The sequence below is a fragment of the Ambystoma mexicanum genome, chromosome 2p, assembly GCF_040938575.1.
Source record: "Ambystoma mexicanum isolate Mex_15411 chromosome 2p, UKY_AmexF1_1, whole genome shotgun sequence".
NCBI classification, from domain to species: domain Eukaryota; kingdom Metazoa; phylum Chordata; class Amphibia; order Caudata; family Ambystomatidae; genus Ambystoma; species Ambystoma mexicanum.
In genome coordinates, this window is record NC_090923.1 from 1,246,581,154 (window position 1) to 1,246,607,423 (window position 26,270).

The following is a 26,270-nucleotide window of genomic DNA, read 5'->3' on the forward strand; positions in this document are numbered from 1 at the left end:
GAATTCAATTACTCTATTCATTAAGTTTCTGTACCCTGCATCTGCATGGTCTGCAGGGTCGGGTCTATCAAAATCTACCTCAGGGGAGGTATCCAGGCCACTGGCTGTCTGAAGGCATTCATATAAATCTGCCATTTTAGAATTAGTGTCTACTAATTCTTCTGGGACATCCCTAGTCCCAAATTTTACTCCAGCCAGGGTAACATCCTCTTCAGAGGATTGTTCCTCAAAAATAGAAGACAATGATCTGAAAAAATCCTGTCTAGGCTGTGGTTGGAACACTTTCGACCGGCATTGCTCTTGGCTTCGACAAGGGTGTCGATTTTGGTGCCGGAATTAGCGATGGCCTCGATAATGGTGTTGAGGTCATCGACGCTGGCTTCGATAACGTCGAAGGAGGCTTCGATGCCATCGAGGGAGGCGTAGACTTCAACGTCGAGGTCGGTTTCGAGAGTGCCTTCGAAGGATGCGAAGTAGCCTTCGACATGGACTTCGATGGCGGGTGGGTTCCTGACGCCATCTTGCCCAATGTTGCCTCCGATTTATGCACCGGTAGGTCTGATTTTTTTACTAAGTGTCTGGGAAATATCCTGCGATGAAACCCTTGACGATTTATCATCAGATCTCACACGTATGGTATTTGACCTCCCTCTGTCACTTTTTGAGTGAGTAGGGGCATGGTCTCCACATGGTTTTTTCCAAGGGGTTCTGGGTCACATTCTCGAAAATGTTTAACATGGAGGTTCTGAAAGCCTCCCATTTTTCAGGGGAATCATGTTTGGAAGGATAGGGGATGATTCTTGTGTCCGACGAGGAGGAGGAAGGAGAACTGTGTTGCCACTTCTTAGATTTTTTCGAAGACGAGGACGATTTCCTCGCGCGACTTCTCAATCTCTATTTCCTCGACCTATGTCTAGACTTCCCATCAAATTCCCTTGATCCCTTTAGTTTTCTTGAAGATAACTTTGAGGATACCTCCACCACCGCCAGTTTACCTCTACGTTCCTTCAGAGCCTTGTTGGGCATTGCCTGACAGGAGCCGCACTCGTCTACCCGATAGTCAGGGCCCAAGCACCAGAGACAATTTCGATGGGGGTTGGTGATCGACATTTTCTTCCTGCATTTCTGAATTTTTTTTTTACAGCTAGTTTTAGGCGTGGAAGGATTTGACGATGAAGACATAATGATTGAAGAACTGAGGTGCCGTTTTCGTGTCACGAAGCAAGCTATTGGAAAAACAGAACTGAGGCAAACAGGCACGGCTCAAGACTTTTATACTACGGATGATGTCGATGGTGACCTTCGAGGGACATTCGACGGCTCGGCCTCGAGCACAGCGCTGTCTAGTGAAAAATTTCCAAAGCAGCAAGCTGGAAGATACAAATATATCTAAGATGAGGAATACGTGGGAGGACACAATCCATTTGAAACTCGGTTTGCGGCCTAACATGGCGCAGCGATGTGACAGACTGTGGGATCGAGACCAACAACAAATCCCCGCTGCTGAGAAGTCAGAGGTGACGGATTGAAGAAAATCAGATGAAAAAACTATTTAAAATAGGCAAAATACTCAAGAAAGTCTAGTAGCAAAACGAGGACTCCCAACATGAAAACGTGTAGTAAAAATCTGAAGATGGCCACCAGGGGTGGAGCTAAGGAGGACAAATGCCATTGGATGGGGCAGTATGATCCAAAGTGACAGCAATAGGCTATTCAAGCGGCAGTGAAGTTTTTAGCTAAAGATAAACTGCTTTATTTTACAGAGGATTCCCAGCCTGATGACAGGGAATATTCATAGCATGTGAATCCATGGTGGCGAAAAGTGATGTATGGGTGTGCCCAATTACCAGTGAATGGCAATGTGGTCAAGAAATGGAGATATATACGAAGAGGGTGAAAATCCCTATTACAGGGTCAATTAAGGTTTAAGTTACTTACCTTAACTATTGCTCTCCAGTACGAGTCTGGCATGGATTCGCATGCTTGTGAATATTCCCTGTCGGCAGAAGTTATCAACACTTACCACTGGAACAGGCTCAACTCAAGTGAACAGGTTGTATAGCACTGCTTGTCCGACTATGTGCTCCTCCCTGGAATCCCTGTCAACACAGTAGAACTTCGTGAAAGTGTATGTAGTGTACACCTCCGCATAGTAGCCCTGCAGATGTCCAGCAGGGGCACACCAGACAGGAACGCCATCGTCGCAGTGATTGCTCTGGTGGAATGGGCTCTCGGACGACCGGGCAGCAGTCAGTTCGCCAACCGTGATGCAGCCGGAAAGCCACCGTGAAATGGAAGCCTTGGTCAAGGCCTTCGCATGGATCACAGGACCAGAGTTCACAAACAGTTGTGAGGTCTTCCGAAAATTCTTTGTGCGCGTCACGTAGATCTTCAGGGCACGAGCAACATCCAGCTAGTGCAAGGCCCTTTACGCCAGCGACGAAATTGTCGGGAAAAAAACAGGTAACACCAAAGGCTTCTTGAGGTGGAACTCCGATGGAACCTTCGGCATGAAGGAGGGGTGTGTACTCAGCACCACCTCGATTCGTGGAAAGTCAGGTATGAGTGCTTGCAGGATAGGGCCTGGATCTCACCTACCCTTCTGGCAAAGGTGATGGACACAAGGAAAGCTGTTTTCACAAGAGGAGCTTGAGTGGGGCCAAGTTGAGCTCCCACGCCATGGCAGGAGCCTTCACCGGTGGGAAAGATCGAAAAATTCCTTTGAGAAATTCCTTGACTAGTTGGTGTGACAAAGGGACGATCTCCCTGGAGACCTGGTGTAGCAGGAGGTAGCCGCCAGAAGTACCTTGATAGATGCCTGTACCAGTCCAGCCTTGGCCAAGGATAGCAACTATGGAAGGATCCGCAGGGCCGTAACCTTAAGAGGGATAATCTACTGAGACCAACACCACGTAGCAAAACAATTCCACTTGTGACCGTAGCACTTCAGGGTCAACAACGCTGTGGCCTTGGCAAGGACCTCCCTGCAGTCCGTAGGCAACTCATTCTCCAACCTCTAGGGCTGCAGCAGCCAAGCCCGCTAGTTCAGCGATCTTGGGTCGTGATGAAGGATTGCGCCTTCTTCTCTGGTGAGAAGATCCAGAACCACTGGTAGCTTGACCGGAGGCGACGCTGGCAGGCAGAGAAGGTCCAGATACCAAATCTGCCTCGGCCACGCCGGGGCGATGAGTCATCTTGCATGGACACCGTCTGTGTGTATTGATGACTCGTAACAGGAGCTGAGTAAACGCATACAGGAACAGCCCTTACCACGGGAAGGAGAATGTGTCCCACAGGCTCCTCGGCTGATGGAATCTGCTGGCAAACATCTACCATTTGGAGTTCGCTGCCATCGCAAATAGATCGATCTGGGGCCTGCCCCATTTGATGAATAGGTGGTCCACCTGATCCTGACATAGCTCCCACTCGTGGCAGAAGTGCAGTTCCCTGCTGATGGAGTCTGCGGTGGTGTTCTTGACTCCCGCCAGATGGAGAGGAATGAGGAACATCCCCTGTCCGACGGCCCCACGCCATAAGTCCTGCGCTTCCTTGGAGTGCCGGGGATTGAGTGCCCCCTTGCTTCCTGATGTAGAACATGGTGGTGGTGTTGCCCGTGAAGATCCTCAGCAACTTGCCTTTTAGAGATGGTAGGAACGACTTAAGGGCCCAGAACACTGCCCGTAGCGCCAGGATGTTGATATAAAGATCCTTCTCTGGCAGCCATAGGCCTATGGCATGCAGAAGTCCGGCGCGCGCTCGTCAGCCTTCCAGGATGGTGCCCATGGTGACCGACTAGTGGGATTGGGGGTTCTGAAATCCTGTGCCTTAAACTATGCTGGAGCGGATGCCCCACCATCCTATCGCCCGACAGAACTCGTTGAGAGCGATCTTGTTCGTGAATCTTCTGGACACCTATATCCAGCGGGCATCCAGGAATTCCTGTAGGAATCGCATTTGTAACCTGCATAGCCGCACGAGGTAGATGCAGGATGAAATCATGCCCAGTAACGACTTGAGGCCCGCACCATGGCCATCTTAGTCTATGACAGCAGCTGCGCCTTTCCTTGAATGGCTGCCAGCCTCTCAGAGAGCGAAGCCAGGCAGAACACAGTATAGAGTCTGGCACCTAGGAACAGCGCATTCTGTGATGGCGTTAAGCAGGACTTCGGATAGTTGACGGAGGACCCCAGATCCGTCAGTAGTCAGACGGTCGTCTCTGTGTGTCCGAAGACCAGCTCCCGCGAGCGAATCAGCCAGTCGTCCAGGTACGAGTGCACGTGTATGCCCTGTAGACGCAGATGGGCCGCCACTGGTGCCAGGCATTTCGTGAACACTCTGGGTGCCGACTTGGAAGCTGAAAGGTAGGGCCTTGAACTGGTAGTGCTGACCCTGCACCACGAAAAGTAGAAACTTCTGATTTTTCTGAATGGGTATGTGGAACTAGCCGTCCTCCAGGTCCAACAATATCAAGAAGTCTCCTCCTACCAGTTGGCCGAGCATGTGTTGCAACGTGATCATCCCGAACTTTTGGGACTTTGTATTTGTTCAGACGTCGTAGGTCTAGGATGGGCCTCCAACCCAGTCTTCTTTCGGACCAGAAAGTATCTGGAATGGGCGCCGGACCCCCAGAGCCGTTGGATAACTACCTCCATCGCCCCTTTTCGCAACATGGGCCATACCTCTCCCAGGAGCTGAGGGATGCGCTGCTCCTGACGGGTAACCAGAGGGATCTGTGGACACCTGCGTTGAAACTCCGGCCTGTGTCCTTTGGCGAGAACGTCCAGCACCCATCTTTCGGTGGTGATCTTTCTCCACTCGCTGACAAACCTAGACAGCCGGCCTCGCACCGGAGTGCACGAATGGGGGCCTGACGTCCCAGTCGGTTTAGGCTTTCTTCAGCGGCAGCGTCCTGCCTTGTGGGTGACAGCAACAATGTCGTCCACTACCATAGGCCAGGGAACGGCCTCTGTAGGCTTTCTGCCCGAGGATCTGGAAGACTGTCTTACGAAGTGGAAAACCCTTTAGAAGACCTGCTCAACTTTCCCCTGGATGAGCGAAAGGACGAGCGCTGCTGCAGAGTGCCTAAAGAACGTGCCTTCTCTGTATCCGCATTGATGGCCTGGAGGTACTCGTCAATGACTTTCCCAAACAGATTCTCTCAGTTGAAGGGCATGTCCAGCACCTTCGCTTGGACCTCCTGACAGGTGTGGCTTTCATCCAACCTTGGTGGTGAAGGCAGACTGCGTTCCCCATTTGCTGGAACGCAGTGTCAGCGACATCCAATGCCACTGTGATGGCGTGATCTGACGCCACTTCCCCTTCTTGGAAGAGAGTGATTGCCTCCATCTTCTTATAGTCAGGCAGGAACTGCAGAATCGGCCCCAACGTGTACCACTGTTCCATGTCGTACCTGGCCAGGATCAGCAGTGCATTGGCCGCCTTGATAGTGGTTGCTGTGGTGTAAATCACTTCTTTGCCATGTCGTCCATCCTTTTCCCCTCGCTGTTCAGAGGGACTGAAGAAGACGGGTTGGCCAACCGTTTCCTCGCAGCCGCCGATACCACCGAATCCAGCAATAGCTGCAACCTCAGGCACTTGGGTGAAGAGTCCAGCACCCTATATATCTTCTCCAGCCTATCCAGTTTGGCTGGAGCCGTGCAAGGGTTTGTCGTGAGGGCCAGGCCCTCCTCCCAAGTATCATCCAGAAGGGGCACCGCCATTATAGTCTTCCTCTTAGTCTCGCGCCTTTCATACAAGAAGCCCTCCTCCTTGACTTCAAGAACCAGCTGGAATAGCTGGGACGCCCTGGTGATCATGGAGTGGAACAATCCCACCTCATCCAGTGTGGACACCCTATGTGGAGCATCCAAATGTGGCGATTCATAATCCGTCGGCGCAGTCGTATCAGTCCCTGTGTCTAGGTCTGCCGGAGGAGAAGGGACCCGACGTGGAGGAGGCTGAAATGGAGGCATGAGATGACGCTTCCTCTTATTAGCTGGATGCTGATCGGGGACGGGGACCTGGAGGACCACATGTACCGGAGCCAGAGGCATCCTCATCTGGATCTCTGACACCAAGGTGTGAAGAGTCGACAGAATATCCAAGGAAATGTCCTTCGGCTGAGAGGGCAGAACAGGAAAACAAGGCCTCCAAGTACTCCTGATCTTAGTCATCCGTGGACGAGGCCTCCAAGGTTTGGGCGACGGCCTGGGAAGGGTGCTTTGGGGCCTCCTCACCCCCCCTTTGTTTCCCCTCCTGAGGGTCTTGAACCGGGGCCTTGGCCAGTTTCACCCCTTCTGGCACGCCTGCAGACTTTGTCAAAGTCACTGTGGCGGTGTCGCGCCTGGGGGGTAGGGACACTTTCTGAGCCGTGGGAGCTACACTCGCAGGATCAGCGCCCTTGGCTGCCGTGGCAGGTGTAGTGGTAGTCCAAGTCGCCAACAAGGTCTTAGCCTGTGCCGGTTGAGCCCGCTTGAGCTGCTCGGCCACCTTCTCGTCCGTCTGTGGCTTCTCGGACTTCTCACGCAGTTTAGCCGTGGTAGATTATTCCTCTTTGAAGAGGAGCTTGATGGTAGGCTGGCAATGGAGGCGGAAGGTGATGCTGATGGCGCACGATCCACTATGGGAGCCGATTCTGCAGCAAACCCAGTGGACTCAGACTTGCGGCTCTTAGCCTCATCTTGGGTGCCCTCAAAAGGACTTAGAAGACCGCTCCTCGGACTGGCCGGTCCTGGGTGAGGCATGACCCTACTTGCAGCATGGGTCTGAGGCCTTGCCGTTAAGCCATGCTGAAAGCCTACTGTGCCCGTCCTTCGTTGTTTTCCTGGAGAAACCGAGGCATATTTCACACTCTACCTCCTTGTGGTCCAGGTGCAGGCAGTAGAGGCATTTCAGGTGCTTGTCCTCCACAAACACATTCTGTAAACCGCATTTGGTGCAGGGCCTGAAGAGAGACCTTCTTTCCTTCTCCTCAGAGGGCGCAAAGTAGGCCCAAAGGTCTTGTAGAATCTTTGACGATCTTTGCCTTTGAGGGGCTCGGAAATTCACAGACAACGGGTTCCCGCTGTAGGCAGATGAAGAAAAGAGCACACAGGCTTCTTTGAAACAAAATTCAACTTTCAGTCAAAAACACGGAGGACTCCCAACACTGAAGCGTGCGATAATCTGAAAATGGCTGCCAGAGGAGGGGCTTAGGGAGAGGGCTGGCATTCGATGGTGGTGCTATAACCCAAAGGAAAGTGATTGGTTTCAAGGAGAAATACAGTTTAAGTTAAAGTGAGACTTTCTTTTACCGAGGATTTCCAGCCTGACAGAGAAAATTCATGAGCATGTAAATCCATGCCAGACCCCATGATGGAGAATGAGTGTGTGGGTTCCTGGTGTTGTGTATATGTATGTGCATTGGTTGTTGCTCAAGTGTTGATTGGGTGTGTCTGGTAAAAGAAGGCCGGTGTGTTGCATTTGTAATATCTATTCTTGTCTGTGTGGGTAAATACTAAGTGAGATTGACGTCAGGTGAGTGATGTCATGTGTACAATGTGTATCTGCATGAAATTTAGAATGCCCAACCCAGTGTTCCACAGTCAGACAGTTGGAGTAATGTGACCTGGGTGGTGGCCACCGGTGGATCTCCGCTTCACATTTTAAGAACTTACTGGATGTAATCTCATATCCCGAGGAAAGTATACTTCACAAAAGTAAAATCATGACTTCCTTAGCATCATAACTGGTTCACTCTGAAAAATGTTAGAAAAATCATTGTCTTAATGGAATGAAAAATTGAATAATCTGCATTTGGTATTGTGGTAAATGGTATGTGGGTAATAAATGCTACGTTGTGAGAACTGCCCTCTCCTGTAACCACCCAATGTATGCCTATCCCCTACTGATACAGAATTGTAGGGGTTCCCAAAGCTAGGCTCGTGCTCAGATTCCCCAAAAAAAAAAAAAAAGTTGTGCAGTTGAAAATAAATTCCACTATTAGACCAGGATGCATTTGGTAGCCCATTATTAATTAAAATGTCAATCTTGCACTCCTTTAAACTCATGGTGGAAGCAGATTTTAATGCTAGCAATTAACTAGTACTAACATCACGTACTACAGGAGAAATATTCAATATGGATAAAGCAATTGTCTTCCTATGTTTTGATGACTGGAGCACTTCATTTAAAATGAAAAAACATGGACATTCCAAGATGGCCGCCACACTCTAGAGGTGTACGTGTGGGCTTTGTCCAGAAATTAAGCAGACGCATGGCCCCCAAGGGCATAACTCAGCTGATCAACCCCCACTAAGAAGGAGTAGCAGCCCCAGCAGGCTGGCGCGCACCCGATGGTCCCCAGACAGTCGGTGACACCAGTGGACCTGAGCGGACTTGGTGACGCAGCAGCAACTGGGCTGGATTCTGGGAGTGGGCAACGATAACGGCGTCCGAGGTAACGAGCGGCCCGACCTCCCCCCCCACCGCACCCCCTGTAAAACATTGGGGCAGTATTTGGAACAGGGCGGTCCACAGGAGACAACCATCAAAGAAATCCTCTGCCCTAGGCGGATTGGTCCGGGACCCTGCAGCAGGGAAAACGTTCCAGGGGAATGGAGTAGCATAGCAGCGTGGCATCCCGACAACAGGAGATGGCATGTTCCTCTGCTCCCCAACGGGGAGAGCCCAAAACCACGTCCTCCCCACAGGGGGTCCCCGTAGAGGATGTAGCAGACGACCCCCTGGGGGATAACACAGCTGTAATATCGGAGCCAGTGGAAGAAAGGCACACAAGCTCAGTGTCAACCAGACGAGATTGGGAGGACAAGGTGCACCCGCTAGAGTAAAGGAACAGGCGAGAACAGGCGGGCACAGACGAAAACGGGTAATAGCTACAGACAGGCAGAACCGATCTCAAATAATGGTTCAGAAATGCAGCTCTATCAAGACCTCTCCCAGACCACGCTTCAAAAACGTAGTGAAGGCACTACAGACGTGAAAGATAAAATACAGGTGGACATTCCTGTTTGGCTTAACGCTTACACTGGAGGGCAGACAACACAGAGTAACATCACGAGAAGAAGGGATGCAGCTGCTCCACATCGTGGATGAAGGGGATGCCCGGCCAAGAAGGATGGAAATCTCACACCCTCCCAACGCAGCGAATCCACAAGGAATGCGAGAGCGGAAAAAGGGGGAAAACGGAATAAACATGAACTTTGGAACCGGTGGAGCTTGCTTCGTGAAGGCACGAACTAGCGAAGCAATACTTGAACACTAACTATATCGAGAAGGGAACCCACAGGGTATGTACTACAGCCGGGATGGAGTTCACCATCTTGGAATCTACAGACTGAAGGTGTCATGGTTTTAGGGTACCCCAAAGTTGGCCCTGGTGAAAATGGTGATCCACTGCTGAGGGACAATACCCGTAGATTTACTAGGTACTGTGGGTCACACCAGGGGAGGAGGAGATGGTGGGGGCAAGTGTGTTCAAAGTTATGTTGGAGGAAAGGGGTTAAAAGTTGAGGGGGGTAAAGGGAGGTTATGGGGACTAGGGGAAAGAAGGGGTCCGCACAAGGTTATTGGAGAGAGTGTTGCCAAGGATAAAATGGAAGCTGAAGCGCAAGGGGCGGGTACGAGACAAACAGAAACTTGCATTCAAGTCTTTATCACTTAATATTCAGGGGTTGAATACCCCAGTGAAACGTAGGTATCTGGATGCGTTGTTAGCCTGTCACCAACCAGATCTTGTGGTGCTTCCGGAAACGCATATTAGATATCAAGACAAACTGATGCTCCGTATTAGACACTATCCACGGATCATACAAGCAAATGCACAAGGGAAAGTGGCGGGGGTACTCGTAGAGATTAGATTGGGGGTCCAAGCCAATATCACTAACACACGAGTAAACAAAGGAGGGGGGTATCTATTCCTCACAGTCGAAATAGGGACAATTACGCTCACAGTGGCTACGATGTATGCGTCCAATACAGGGCAGGAGGGTTTCCTCAGGGCGACGCGGACTGATCTAGAGATATTCTCGGTGGGAGAAAGTTTAGTAATGGGCAACTTCAATCTAGCTTGGGATCCCCGGCAGGACAGAAGCTCAAACACGCAATACAGTCAAACTCTCCACACCCCCACCCCCATCACGTGACCTCAAGCTCAAATTTGAACAACTGGCGTTGAATGATTTATGGCCATCTCTAAAAGGGAGGGAGAAGGGATATAACCATTATTCACATATTCACAGAACATTCTCACAAATTGATTACTTCTGTTCATCCACGACGGCGCTAGGCCATATAAAAAACGTTGCATTATCAGACCATGCTCTTATAACAGTAGAATTCACTCTTCCAAAACCAAATGGGGGGTCTTGTGCTGGTCTTGTCCCACACAGCTCTTCACTGATCCTATCATTAGGGATAAACTAAAAGTGAAAATGATGAGTTCTTCGAAAACAACGCAAAAGGGGAAGTGGCAGAAAACACGGTGTGGGACGTCTTTAAGCAACCTTTCGTGGGGAGTTAATAGCGGAAAACGCAATTAGACAAAAGGAAAGAAGTACAATGGAAGCGGAACTAGAAGGGGCAACTGAAACACATGAAAAAAGGCGCAGAGACCACTAACAGAAAAGCATATAGGAATAGAAAGGGCAAGTTTAATTTTTTACAAACGAAAAAAGCCTCCGATACACAAAACAGAAATATTATGTGTAAGCCAATAAAGCGGACCGCTGACTGGCTAGACAACTAAGATATAAAAGGGCAGCCCAAATTATATAAGAAATTAAAGACCCTAAAGGGGAGCTAGTTACGACAACCCCTCAGATCCTCTCACAATTCAAGAACTTGTAATCCACTCTTTACGAGTCTGACATACCGGATCCCACATTGCAAGATGAATACTTATAAGCAGTCCGACTTCCGTAACTCTCAGCACAGGAACGAGAGATGCTAGAGCAAGGGATCACCACTGAAGGGGATTCACAAGTTATACAGAACCTTCCCTTGAACAAATCCCCAGGCCCAGATAGCTATCAAGCCATATTTCTTAAAACATTCATCTCTATTCAGGTCCCTAGACGGAGTCTCTTCAATTCTTTCGGGGAAAGTGGCCACATATCTCCTACGATGGAAGAAACAAAAACAATCCTATTCCTAAAACCCATAAAGATCCGATTAGCTGTGGGTCTTACTGACCAATAGCCCTGTTAAACCTAGACACCAAAATATAAACGAAAAGTCCTGGCCAATAGGATGGAGAACATATTGCCATCCCTTAGTAACCCGGACCTGCCTGGGGTTCATAAAACAATGTCAAACCCATGACAATATCAGAAGAGCCCATCACTTGCTGGAGAAAATCTCCAAGAAGAGACTTCCGGCAGTCTTACTTTCGAGAGATGTAGAAAAAGCCTTTGACAGAGTAGAATGGTCCTTTTTGGTAGGCACGCTGAAGGCAATGGGGTTTGGTTCTAAATTTAGTAACAAAATTAAAGTGAACTACAAATACCCAAAGATCAGATTGCTAGTTAATGGCCAATTATGCACTCCAATACCATTACACCGCAGCACTAAACAGGATTGCCCTATCTCGGCTATCCTATATGCCATACATTTAGAACCCCTGTTAACTAAAATCAGACAGGCAGACTCAATTCAAGGGATCACGTTTGGAGGCGACACACATAAAATAATGGCGTATGCAGATGATACGCTCTGCTCAGTGGTAAATTCGATGACGTCATTACCGGCAGTCATGAAGGAATTAAGAGTCATTTGGCGAAGTTGGAGGACTAAATAAATGTGTCCAAATCATTAATTCTAAATCTCTCCCTGACCCCATCAGAAGTAAACAAGGTGACAGAGAAAACACAATTTTGCTGGGCCCAGGGTGACCATTAAACTGCTGAGAGTACACTTAGCCACGCTACAGGGACTACCTTCCCCAACCCCCACTATAAGAACTCAAACAACAACTGTCAAAATGGGGACCTGTATTAGTCTCCTGGCTACGGCGGATTAACACAGTATAAATGGTGGTATTACCTAAGGTGCTTCATCTATTCCAGGCACTCCCAATACAGGTGCCCTTGTAAACTTAATAAGGCAATATCCTGCTTTATTTTGAATAATAAGACACTGCGGATTGCATTAAAAACCCTAATGGCCCCTACACCCAAAGGTGGACTGGGACTCCCAGATGTTATGAAATACTTTCAAGCCGCACAGTTATGAGTGCTCTGGGATAAGTTCAGAAAAAAGATGGGTGGCGATGGAAAAGGTACTGGACGGACCTCATATAGGAGAATCACTTTGGCTCCCCAGAAACGACCACCCTCCAAATATGCATGCTAGTCAGAACACAAGGTTAGTGTAAAGTACCTGGGACAAAGTAAATCGAAAACTCACAACTTATCCGTCCCCATTCACACCACTTCTGAATAACCCACAATTTCCCCAAGAATGGGAAAGGGCTCATTTCTCAAATGGAAACGCACAGCATGTACCAAAATACGGGATTTGTTTCAGCGTGAAAACCGCAAACCTTTTGACCAATGCAAAAGGGAACTAGGGCTAACGGAGGCAGACAGATTTCAATACTTCAAGGTGCGTCACTGGCTAATGGCCCCCTCTAATAGAGCCACAACCACCAGACCATTTACCCCATTTGAGAGGTTCCTGCTATTAAACCCAGGGGACAAAGTGCTTATCTCTAATTTATACATACTTCTGACAGACCACCAGCAAGCAGGTACCATCAGATATGTACATAAATTGCAACAAATAGAGGGAATAAACATATCAGAGGAGGAATGCGATTTACTTTGGAGAGATATTCCCAAACACTCACGCTCACTACAGATGAGAGAAGCATGGTACAAAGTCATGATACAATGGCATTACACTCCGCACAGGGTACATAAAATGAAAGTAGTGACGTCAGATAGGTGTTGGAGGGAGTGTGGCCATGGGGGTGGGGGTGGGGGAGATTGGCTACATGTATGGTGGGATTGTCCTAAATTGAGCAACGCTGGGGGACAATTAAACACATGGTGCGAATATTTGGAATTCAGACCCAAAAGGGCCCAAAACACTATCTATTGGGCATTGCTACTTCGGAACACAAGCAATGGCCGAAGCATGTGCGGAAATCACATGCCATTTTGCTGTTGGCAGCTCAGCTAGTAATAGCACAACACTGGAAAGCAAAGAAGCCTTCCCACACGCAGGACTGGTTTATAAAAATCTGGAACTTTGTCGCACTAAAATGGGTCACCTATGCCATCCAAGGCACTCAGACTAAATTTACAAAAGATTGGGAAATGGTCTTACAGTTTGAATTACTATAATGTACCCTTATGCCCTAACAAGCTACAGATCCTAAGCATTTACTAATCTTAAGCTAAATCAACGTATCCATGTGCGGGGGAGTAGGGAGGAACAATCGGGGGTAGAGGGAGGAACAATGTGGGGAGAGGGAGGGTGGTAGTGGGGAGGGATGGGGTTAGGGAATTGGATGGTTGGGTTGTACATTTTGAAATGCCAATAAAAAAAATGAATAATCACTTTTCAAGTCAGATACTACCTTACGATCATGTATAATTTAAGCAAATCCCAGATATGGAAGATGAACAAACCTTTTAATGTTGGAGCTGTGGGAGATCAAATATATAGTGAAAGGTTTCTAAATAAAGCATGCTACAGTAGGAACAAAACCTGAAAACCAACCTTTCGTGTTATAGCATAGTGTCCATTCAGCTCATGTAGAGCCCACTTGATGTCCTGACTGCTGAGCATCTTGAAGTCAGCCATAAGAAGGTCAGCAGCTTGCAAAAAACATCGCTGATCAACAGGGATAAGTTTGGATATATCAAACAAATCCACTGTTGGCTCCTAAAGAGGAAATAAAGAGCGAGAGGATGTTAACGTACACCATTGGTTCTATAAAGGCGGAAGTAAAATTAATGAGTATATTAGTGATTCAATTCCATACCAGACATGTGAAAGTCTGGTAGAACATTTAAAATGTCACAATGAATTGTGCCACTAACTGCTACTTACCTCATACGGTCTACTTGCTAGTTGGGAATCATTTGCTAAAGTGCCTTTTTTTTAACTCCACATACCAGCACTTAACTTTAATCTCAGAACAAACAATATAGAATGAGCATTGCAATATCCAAATACATCCAGTTTAAACATTAAAACCCAATGATATCTAGCTGCACATGGCCACCGCATTGTGTGCAACTACTACATAACAGAATTACTGATGTGCTGTACATCTCAAGACGATGCACTGGAGTTTTTTTAGACTGATGACGCTGTGTGTCATCTTGTCAAGTCGATGTCCCTCGAGGGCTTCTATTCGACTGTCAACGTCATCAATGTAAATGGCGCACGCGCCCTTTGGCTTCAGTTCTGTTTTTCCCCTCTTCTAGAGGAATTACCAGGCGTACCATAGACTGTAGGCTCCAACAAAGCGTAAAAAGTGTAAGAACATATAAATTCTATGGAGGGGTAGGATGGGAGGGGCGGTGAGGAATACGTGTGAGGTGCATCCAATCGAAAGAAAGTTACCAGGGGTAAGTAATGTGTTCTTTGAATGGATTGTGTCATCCCATGTATTCCTCATCTTATGATAGACTCCCAAAGCAGTACTAATTTGGTGGTGGGAGTACGAATTATATTTTGTTTTAACTGTTGTCATGGAATGAATGAAGGACGGCTTTTCCAAATTGTCCTTTCTGACTGGAAGATAAAGCCAGGAAGTAATGTTTCAAAAACGTATGAATAGATGACCAAGTGGAAGCTGAACAAATGTCAATGACTGGGACAACTCTCTAAAGAGAAGCAGAGGTTGCCATGCACCTTGTGGAATGTGCTCTCAAGCCTTCCGGCGGGTTTTCGCCCACTAACCTGTAACATTCCCCAATAGCGAGGATGATCCATCTGGATAAGGTCTGTTTTGTAACAGCTAAACCCAATTTAGGGCCTTGTATAGCCAATAAATAATTGGTCATTTTGATGAAATTTAGCCATTCTTGATGTATAAAAACAGAGCCCTTTTTGGGTGCAGCTTATGTAATCTTTCCTCCTCCTTTCCAGGATGAGGAGGTGGATAGAAAGTTGGCAAAATGATACTTTGCAACAAGTAGAAGTCGGAGACTACTTTAGGTAGAAAAGATGGTTTTATCCCAAGAACAACCTTGTCTTTATAGAAAACCATATGTGGGGGTTTACAGGAAAGTGCCTGCAACTCGCTTACCCTGCGGGCTGACGCTATTGCGATTAGCAAAACAGTTTTTAACGTTAACAGTCTTAATGGGCAGGAGTGTATAGGCTCAAAATGAAAGCATGTTAGAAATGTTAACACCAGGTTAAGATCTCATACAGGGACTTTGAATGGAACTGGTAGAAATACGTTAGTAAGACCCTTTAGGTATTGAACAATCGGAGGGATTTTAAAATATGAATCCTCCTCTGAAGAGCACTTGAAAATAGATAGCGCCGCCAGGTAACCTTTAATTGTTCCAATCTGGACCCCAGATTCGCCAAATTTAACAAAAAGAAAGCACCATAGGTGTTTCACATAGAAAGGGATCCACATTCTTATCCCTGCACCAACTGCTGAACATGTCCCAACTGCAGCGGTACAGATCTTCGAGAGGTCCCAGTCCTTGTATCTCAACCTATCAGAAACCATACGTGAAGGTTGAGAGTCTTGACCTCTGGATGGAGAACCCGACACGCCTCTTGCGAGAGAAGGTCCTCTCTTTGAGGAAGATGCATTGGAGGGCAGAAGGACATGCCCAGAAGGTCCGGGTACCACGTCCTCCTGGCCCATCCGGAGCTATTAGAATCGTGGATTTCCCAAACTTTCTCAACCTCCTGATCACATGAGGAATGACAGGGACTGGATGAAACACATACAGGAGTGGAAATTCCCAGTCCACTACTAACAAGTCTCCTAGATATCCTCTTGGAGGAAATTCCCTGGAGCCGTACATTTCGCACTTCCGGTTGACACTGGTTGCGAGCAGATCCACTTGTGGGCTTACCCAAAGGGTGAAGATCTCTAGAAGGACTACCTGAGCTAGTTCCCACTCGTGGGATACTGCCCTGCCTGCTCCGAGCGTCCGCCGCTGTGTTCTCTCCGGCTAGGTTAACTGCTGAGAAGAGAGATTCCTTCTTTAATTGCCCAGAACCAGAGCTGAATTGCTTCTCTGCACAGTGGTAGTGACCCTATGCCTCCTTTCTTGTTTAGGTAGTACATGGCCACTGCATACTCTGTCCTTATCAGGACATTCTTTCCCCGTACAGAGGGCAGAAAGGCCTTCAGCGCTAGTTTGTTTGCCCAAAGCTTCAAAAGGTTGATGTGTAGTTTGGATTCCGGTGGAGCCCAATGACCGCAGATTGTCAGCTCCTTGGCATGGGCTCTGCACCCCGTGAGTGAGGCATCCATCACTATAGTTATCTACGGCCAAAGTTTCCAAAAAGGAGTGCCCCTTGAGAATGTTGCCCTTGCAAGCCCACCACAGAAGGTCCTGAGAGACTGCTTGGAACTTTCAGGTGGTCTGACATTCTGCTTGAGAATTGGTGACCATTGAGCCCTGAGAGCCCATTGGAGGGATCCCATTTTGAGGCGAGCCTGTGGCACCAGAAAAATGCAGGATGCCGTGAGACTGAGCAACCTCAAAAAAAGAAAATCAAAGCCCGGAAGATGCTGGGCACTCTGGAATTTGGTGACCATCTGCAGAATATGTTGAGCTCTCACCTTGGGTGGCGAGGCTTTCCCTGAGGAAGTATCCAGGACTGCTCCAATAAATTGGAGTCTTTGAGATGGTATCATGTGGGACTTCTTGTAATTGAGGGAGAAGGCCAGTTTGTGGAGAGAATGGCAGGTTACGCTGAGATGTTCCTGGGCTTGTTCGGGTAAACGTGCCAATATCAGCCAATCGTCAAGGTAGGAACAGACGTGACTCCCCCAAACCCCATCCTGAGACTCGCTGCCATCACCGCCATCAACTTGGTGAAAAACCTTGGGTGGAGGACAGCCCGAATTGCAGAACTCAAAACTAATAATGAGAACCGCCAACTACGAACCTCGGGTACCTTCTATGCTTGTGATGGATAGGTGCATGAAAGTAAGCATCCTGAAGGTCCAATGACACCATCCATTACTCCCTTTCTGGGCAAACTCCTGGAAAAGCTGGCCATCTCCCAGCCTAACCTTCATTCTGATTCTGTCGGCTGTCTCCATGACCACCAGTCTGGCTTCAGAGCTGCCAGAAGTACGGAACTACTCTCCTGAACATCCGTGAAGATCTGCTCTCCAACCTCGACTCTAATATTCCCTCTGTCCTCATCCTACTCAATCTCTCTTCTGCCTTTGACACGGTCAACCATACCATCCTGCTCAACCGTCTCCATGATAACCTGGGTATCACCGATCAGGCTCTGGCCTGGGTGACCACTCTCCTCGCTTATCGACCCTCCCAGGTCATACTGGGGTCCTTCCTATCATCTATATCCCTCTCTACCTGTGGTGTTCCCCAGGGGTCTAACCTCTCCCCCTGGCTTTTCAACAAATACCTGGCAACTCTCGCCAACTGCATTGCCATTTTCTGCTCAAATTTCCAGTGCTACGCTGACGACACCCAACACATTTTCAGGCTGCCCTCAGCCACCTCTCCCTCTCTCATCTCCGATTGCCTTAATGCCATTCAAGATGATGATTTTTGAACGCCAGCAAAACTGAGATCCACCTCATCGGCACACCTACTCCATCCTTTCCCCTCACTCTCTGGCCGGCCTCCCTTGGCTCTCCTCCTACCCCCACCTGCGAGGCTAAGAACCTCTGGGTCATCTTTGATTACACACTTTCCTTCTCCGCCTACATCTCCGATGTCTCTAAAAAGTCAAACTTCTCCTCAGAGGTACCCTGCCCTTCCTCTCCTTCCCCCAGAAGCTCACTGACTCCCAAGCTCTTGTTCTCTCTAGGTTGGACTATTTTAACTTTCTAAACCTACCTGCCTGTACTCTCCACCATCTGCAACTAATCCACAACAGGACTGCAAGACTTTCCTTGGCCTCAAGCCCTGGGGTCGTACCTCTCCAGCTCTGAAATCTCTCCATTGGCTCCCAGTGGAAGCAAGGATTCAATTAAAAACCCTCTGCATTATCCCCAAGGCTTTCTGGGGCTTTTGTCCAAAATACCTTCAGCTATCCCTCCGCAAATACCTCCCCTCTCGAGCTCTTCGCTCCTCTAACTCCCTCAGGGTCAGTTTTTCAAAGAAATGAGCTGGGGGTAGATCTCGGTCTTCGGCTAGGGCCTCCCTCTGGAACAGCCTCCCTGCCATTCTAAAACTTGGAGAACAATCGCCGGTTCCGGAAGCACCTCAAGACCTTCCTCTTTGCTTCTGCCTTCGCTGCCTCTTTCCCCTGATGATCTGTTCTCTCCTGGCACTGTGCACCTGGCCACCCTCTGTCCTGCGGGCCCAGGTTCCTGCTCATCCTGCCACCCTCCCGCACTGCCTTCGGCCAAACCTTGCACTGAGGTCTGTATATGTACCCACACAGTTTCCACCCCCTTTTTTTCTTGCACTTATCTGACATACCCTGCCTGCTGCCTTAAACTCAGCACTTGCCACTTGCTAGCTGCCCTACCACTTTTGTTGCTTTTATTATTTCTTTATTTATTATTATTTACTCTGATCTCCTTTTGCTCCGCACTTTCCACTTCTCCCCCCTTCCTTGCACTTTTCCCCTCCCCCATGCACTTGCGCGTTCTCAATGTCACTGGGCCTAGTAAGATAGTTGTTTTGTTCTCCCCTGTTCTGCTCCCTTGCCCTGCTCTGAAACACTTGTGTATGCGCGAGATAGAAATAAAATATCAATTCAAAATATCAATTCAGGATCAGAATTCCTGCACAAGGAGCAGCTCCGGAACTTTGAAAGAGTTGTTCCCCGGTGGATGATCCCATACAGTTTCCAGTGCCCAAGCATCTGAAGTAATGCCCCGCCATTCTTTCAGATGCTGAGTAAGTGTCTCCCACCGGGGTCTTGTGAGTGAATGCCTCAAAGGGGTTTTGAAGCAGCGGCTGACGGTAAAACTACTGCTGCTTGGGTTGGCTAAGCACCTCTCCCTCGTCCACCACAAGGGATTCTTCTCTGACCTCCGACTGGCTTGTCCTCTTCCTCCAATTGAGGAATAGAATTGAAAGGACTTAACCCTCCAAGAAGATGAACCGGAGTAGGGGTGTTGAGGCTGTCTAATGGCGGCGCTAAGGGATTTACCCGCCGCTTCAGGTCTGCAGCTTTTCCAAACTCTGATCAGCCTTGCTGCCAAACAGCCTTGAGCTGTCAAAAGGGAATTTTGAGGTGTCTAGACTGCACATCTGGTTCAAATCTGGACTTCCTCAACCAAGCAAAGCTGTGCAACACTGTGCTAGTTGCCATGGATCTGCTGATGCAGTCTGCAGTATCCAGACATGACTGGAGGCATTCACCCATTGCCTCCTTACCATTCTTGATTATAGGCAGAAAGCAGTCTCTTTCTTCCCCTTCCGGCATGTGGCCAGTCGCCATAGCTATGCAGTCCAACAGGGTAAACTTAAACCTTGACAAGGTACAAGTTGCGTTAGTTGACTTTAACACCATACTACCAGCAGTAAATATTTCTCTCACCCAGGCATCCACTCTCTTATCATCCCTATCAGAAAGGATAGAGGAGCATGCTGATTGCTTAGTAGGTTTAGCAGCTTGAACCAATAAACTTTCTGGTGTTGGATGTTTTGTTAAGTACTCTGGGTCACTGCTGGATGGCGTACATTTTGTTAGGGAGAATTCTCTGTTTAGGCTGAATTTCCTAACCTAGTGAGTGCCCCAGCAGCTTTGCTGGATTTTTGGGGTTTATTTTTTTCTCCTGCCAAGAGTGAGACTCTTTTACCCTCACTCTTGGACATGATTTGAGTGTGTTTCTTTGAATCTAGAAGTGTTTAATGGGCTATGGGGTCTTTTACTCCATAGGGCTTCATGTGTTTTGTGATGTGTGTTACACAGCACCCTCAGTGCAGTGACACAGGGGTGTCATAGTGACCCCCCAGTATAGACTCCATACCCTGGGACTGACTACTGTCTCCCAGGGCATGTAAAGTCACCATTGACTTTACTAGTCTTAAATTCTGAACAGAACCTGTACAAACCATGATATTGTGGATGTACTGGCTGGGGCAATTCAATTGCCCCAGGGTCTGTTAGTCGAGGGGGCACGTCTCCGTCCCCCCTGATCGAGTTTTGGCTGGTGGCAGTGGATACTACTTTTTATATTCAACCGCAAAGATTTTCCTATGTGATTTCCCATTGTTTTAGGCTACTAGCTTTATTTAATTATTTACGGTAGCCTCGAACATACCGCCGGTTTATTTAATTAATATTAATTCTCCAGTTGGTATCTTTTGCCAAAACTTGATTCTAAAATGGCGTTTGTGTTCTCTTTTGTGACTCCAACCCAAGCTGAGCCCTTTGTTCCACTAAAGTGGTGCCACTCTGTCTGGGGTACTTAGGAGGGGTGGAGGGGAATTTAGGCACCCTGGACTGAGTTGCCTAGGCAACTCAAGTCGCACTCCATCCTGATTGGCCCAAGTGGTGAGCCGGCCGGCTCACCACTTAGCATGCTTGAGTGACAGCTAGGCTGAGTGAATGGGTGTTTGCTGCATAAAAGCAGGGCTTTGGGGACTGGAACTTCAGAAGTCGCCACAGGACCTAAGAATCCGACGAGGGAGAAGCTGAGCCGACCTGCCCCGACACCACCACCGGTGGAGCCCTGCTGGACCATCTCACCACTTTTTCCCAACGACAGAGGAGATCTCCCGCCGGAGAGTCTTCTTCCTTTGACTGGTGGGGATAACCAGTTTCACCGTCTTTTCACCTTACCGACGTACCTCGTGGCCGCGTTGCCTGTGCCAAGCACCCCGGCAACCGGGATACCACGTTGGACCACGACTGCGAAACAAAGGTACCACCTTTAACCGGAAAACTCCACGGCTGGTTTCTTCCCTGGTAGTGCAACGACCTTCATCTTTCCTCCAAGTCGAGATCGTCTCTTCCCCTGGACGACGACGCAACTTGCACCCACTACCAGGAACAACTGCCACCGCTGGAGGATCCTTCCCACTTAAGGTACCGTGTCCCGCCTGGCTTCCCTTGCTACCGACTGTACGGGGTAGATTTAGCCCCCGGCTTTCGAACCTGGGTTAGCCTGGGACACTCTGGCTAAACTTTCCTAAGCCTCTCTAAACTCTTTTTGAACCCTCTGCAAGACTTTCAAAGCCTAGTGTAACTGTGTGATCTTGGGCACATTTGTGCTCTGCTCTCTGGGCCCAGCCTTTGGACTTTGGCTCACCAGTGACTTTTGCTCTTCTGCCTTGCTAACAGTGTTCCTGAATCTTAGAGTGGTGTACCTTTCCATCTTCTGTCTTTTTCCCTCCCTTTCTCACAAACTTATTGGAGTGCCATCTAGTTAAGCGCTCACCTCTGTATGAAAATAAGTGGTGTTTTACAGTGACTTATCTGATAAGGAAAAAGGGGTGTATATATTACAATAGTAACTGTGTTTAGAATATTTTACAATAAGAGTGCTGCAGTGTTTCAAACAGTGTGTTTTTAAATAAATAATTATATACTTTGATACCAAAGCTCTGGTCAGGGTTTGCTTGTATTATTGTACCTGAATGCCTATTGTGTATACTTTGCATACTGCCTAACTCTTCTTGAGGGAAGGCTGACTGCTTAGCCACAGCTACCAGGTAAATCTGGGTGGTGCAGACTGCTACCAAGTGGGTTTACTGCCAACACCTGTAGTCTTAAATCTTTTGCAGTGGTCCCTAAGGGAACTGCACAGGTTTCTGCCTAACACATTTCTTAGCAAAATGTGTATTCACTGCAGCCACAGTCTCTGGTGTCTCCCAATTTGCTGTGACCCTTTTTTTGTAGTGCAATATGAAAAGCCAAAATTGGATTTAGTGGCAACCCTGATCCAAAATATCTGACAGGTCATCATGCTCGAAAGAAGTACTAAGCCTGCTCCAACCTAAAAACTATCACCTTCCTCATCAGCTTCCTATATGAGGAGTCAGCGTGGTCAGTAGGATCTACCAAATTCCAGTTCGGGAGAAGTATCTAAACCACTGGCTGACTAAAGGTTGTCATACAAGTTTTTTTAATCTAGACTCTTCTGAGATTAATTCCTCGGGCACATTAGGGGTGCCATATTGTAACCCAAATGGTGGTGTGTTATCTGACGGTTCATTGCCTTCATAGATGGAGGCTAAGGACTTTAAAAAGTCTCTCTTTGGCAAGGGTTTGAAAACGTTTTCCTGGGTTACTGTTGGCTTTGACAATTTCAAAGTAATTGTCGACAACGACTTTGAAGTCTGAGTCGATTTTGTCAAACTCGACTTCGACACTGGCATCAACAGCTCGGACGCAGACTGTTAGCGAAGGTATTGCCTACTTTATGCTTTTTCGAAGGAAACTTCAATAGACTGGATTCCTGACTTGTCGAAGCCCTCAAAGATTTCTCAGTGGATCAAGATTTTTCTCGCTGCTGTAGCAGCTTATGGTTCGGTTTGGAAGATTTCGTCTTCGACTTCCCTTTGTCGTCTTGTTGCAGATCGACTGGGGCATGGGCTTTCTGCTTTTCCTTCAAGGGGGTTTCTTTACGAAATGCATCCCATTTTGCTGGGCAGTCCGACTTAGTTGGACATTTGATTACCTCGGCCGAGGAATCACTAGAGGTCGAAGGTGACCGGTGATGCTGTTTCTTGGCCTTCTTCGAAGATGAAGAATGGTGCGATAAAGATCTTTTCGGTCAAGGAGAATCCCTCGACTCAGTCTTTCTTTTTGAGCTCTTCGAAGAAGACTTTGAAGGCAACCTCTGCACCGCCAATTTACCTTTATGCTCCCTTTGAGCCTTTTCGGTCATTGCCTGACAGGAGTTACGGTCAGAGGTACAGTGACAGTTACCAAGACACCACAGACATATGTGGTGGGGGTCGGTGATAGACATCTTTGATCCACAGTCTTTGCACTTCTTGAAACCCGTCTTAGGTGTTGATGGTCATATTCCAAACATATACATAGTACTACTAAAGTTAGGTAGACTACACTAGCTCTACCGATTGTATGATACATGCTTCCTGTTCATCCGTACACACAACACTACTGGAGAAAGTGAGCAGAGGTAATCTCCAAAATAGGGTTAGTCTACATAAAGTAATTTTTTTTCTTCCTCATCACGATTTGGGCGGTATCCCCACTGGGGGTTACCGCCGACCAGTCTGGTGGTATTACCACCGGATCACGGGTTGGGCAGTAAAAGTTATTTACCATTGGGTCCATAGTCATTCGTCATTTTTCAGGTGTGTTTACCCCCAGCTCCGAGTTGGGGTAAACACGACATACTCATGATTGAGCGGATCCGTAATGCAGCGTTAACCCCGTAAGCACGTGCTGCAACATGACCATCCGGAACTTTTGGGACTTGAAGTACTTGTTCAGACGTCGCAGGCCTAGAAAGGGCCTCTAGCCCCTGGTCGTCTTTTTGACTAAAAAGTCTGTGGAATAGACTCCAGAGCCCCAGAATCGTTGGAGAACTAGCTCTAGCGCCCCTTTTCATAGCATGGCCCGCACCTCCTCTAAGAGCTGAGGGATGTGCTCCTCCTGCCGGGACACCGGAGGGACCTGCGGAAACCTGTGCTGAAACTCCAGGTTGTGTCCTAGGGCGAGAGCATCCAGCGCCCATTTGTCCGTGGTGATCTTTTCCCAATCGCTGATGAATCCCATCAGCCGGCCTCCCACTGGGGTGCATGGGTGGGGGCCGAACGTCCTGGCCAGTTCAGGCCTGCTTTGGCACAGGCATCCTGCCTTGCGGACGACGGTGGCGCTAACCTCCTCCACCATAGGCTTGGGAACGGCCTCTGTCTGCTTCCGGAGTCGTGGATCTGGAAGGCTGATGGTAAGATGAGGAAAAACCTTTTGACAACCTGCTCGACTTTCCTCTGGAGGAGCGAAAGGAAGAAAGATGCTGCTGGAGCGTACACAGGGAACAGTCTGTCTCTGCATCTCCCTTGATGGCCTGTAGGGACTAGTCAACGACTTTCCCAAACAGGTTATCTTCGTCGAACGGCATGTCCAGAACCCTCGCCTGGACCTCCTGGCGGAAATTCGTGGCCTTCAACTAGCCTTGACAACAAAAGCAGACGTTTCCCATTTGCCATAACCCAGTGTCGGCAATGCACCAACGCTACCTCTCCTTCCTGGAAGAGTGCAATCACCTGCATCCTCTTGTCAGCGAGGAACTCCAGAATCGGGCCCAGCTTGTACCACAGCTACCCATCATACCTGGCTAGGATCGCCAGTGCTTTGGCCACCTTGATGGTGCACGCCGGGCTGTAAATGACCTTCCTTCCCGTGGCGTCCATGTTCTTCGCCTTGCTGTTCAGAGGGACTGAAGACGAGGACGGGTAAGCATACCGTTTCCTCGCGGCTCCCAAAACCACTGAATCCGGTAAAGGTTGCGGCCTCAGGCACGGATTCCGGCACCTGGTACTTCTTCTCCAGCCTATCCCGTTTGGCAGGAGCCGTGCAAGGGTTCTTGAAGCGGGCCAGGCCCTCCTCCCACACATCGTCCAGCAGGGGCACTGACATGGTCTTCCTCTTGGCCTTGCGCCTCTGACAAGAAACCCTCATTTTGGTTTCCTCAGGCACAAGCTGGAAAAGCTTGGAAGCTTTGATGACCATGGAATGGAACAACCCCACCTCATCCGATAGGGACGCCCTCGGCTGCAGAGCCCTGCCGCCCGCTGCGATGATTTTCTAGCTGTGGCTGTAATCTTTCCCGTCCCCACTGGGGGAGTGGGCAGCCAAAACGGATGTGGGGGCTAAAACAGGAGTGTTGGATGATACTTTCTCTTCTTTGCCTAAGGCTTATCAGGGGAATTGGTGGCCGTAGAAACTGGGCCCTGCGGCATACTCTTCTGGCTCACTGACATCAAAGTGTGTTGGGTCGACAGGATGTCCATAGATCCATAACTCGGCTGAGCAGAACACTAGTCCCTGCGACGCTGTCGTCATCCTCCTCCTCCACATCCTCGTAGACCGTGCATAGGGACTCCAGGTCCTAGTCGTCTGTGGATGAAACTGGGGCTGTGCCTCCTTGCCCCTCCCCCTTTTTTTACACCCCGAGGGGTCAGAGCAAGGCTCAAAGACAGCATCCTCAAGTCACTGCGGCGGTTTCTCGCCTCGGAAGCAGGGATGCCTTCTGCGCTGTGGGGGCTACCCTTACTGGGTCAATCCCATTAGCCTTCGTGAGAGCAGCTGCCACCAGCTCTATCGTCGACGAAGACTTCTCCGTAGCCGATTGGGCTTTCTTGGGCAGTTCGGCTGTCTCCTACTCCGTCCCTGGCGTCTTGGGCATCTCCCGCGGGTTAGACTATTTTCTTTTCGAGGCTTAGCTGGATTGCTGGCTGGCAATTGGAGCAGATGGAGATGATGATCGCACCCTTTCGATCGCCCCCTGTCCATCGCAGGAACCACTTCCGCGGCGAACCCAGTGAACCCCGAGTAGCGGTGCTCGGCCTTATCTTGGGCCCCCACGAATAAAGGCACCCACAAAGGACTTAGAAGCCCGCTCCTCGAACCGGCCGCTCCTGGGTGAGACATGACCCTGCTCGGAGCACGAGGCAGAGGCCTTGGCATTCAGCCAGAACACCAGTCTACTGTGTCTATCCTTTGCCTTCTTGGAGAAGCTGAGGCAGATCTCGCACTCTACTTCCTTGTGGTCCGGATGAAGACAGTAGAGGCATTGCAAGTGTTTGTCCTCCACAAACACGTTCCGTACCCCGCACTTGGTGCAGGGCTTGAAGAGGGTTCTTCCTTCCTTCTCCTCTATCATGGTCGGAGGGTGCGAATTAGGCCCGATGGCCTTCTGGAAAGTTTGACGATATTCGTCCTTGAGGGTTGAGCAAATTCACAGACAACAGATCCCTGCTGTCTGCAGATCAAGAGAAGAGTACACAGGCTCTATCGTAACAAAAATGTAACCTTTCTCTGCAAAAAACTTAGAAGCAGCTTGAAGTAAAAATCTGAAGATGGCTGCCAGAGGAGGGGCTTAGGGAGAGAACTGTCATTGGATGGGGGCAGTATGACCCATAGGACAGTGATTGGTTTAAAGGAGAAATCTAGTTTGTAAGTGAAAGTGAAACTTGTTTCTT

General features: G+C 48.7%; 1 protein-coding gene across 2 annotated transcripts in view; it reads right to left on the reverse strand.

The window, feature by feature from the left end:
• LOC138567392 (E3 ubiquitin-protein ligase RNF216-like) overlaps positions 1–26,270 on the reverse strand; it is a 2,013,370-nt gene that overhangs the window by 1,188,982 nt on the left and 798,118 nt on the right. For both annotated transcript variants that reach the window (XM_069645556.1, XM_069645557.1), the window contains one exon: positions 13,723–13,887. In XM_069645556.1, the coding sequence (XP_069501657.1) occupies positions 13,723–13,887 (165 nt within the window). The remainder of the gene's footprint in view (positions 1–13,722; positions 13,888–26,270) is intronic.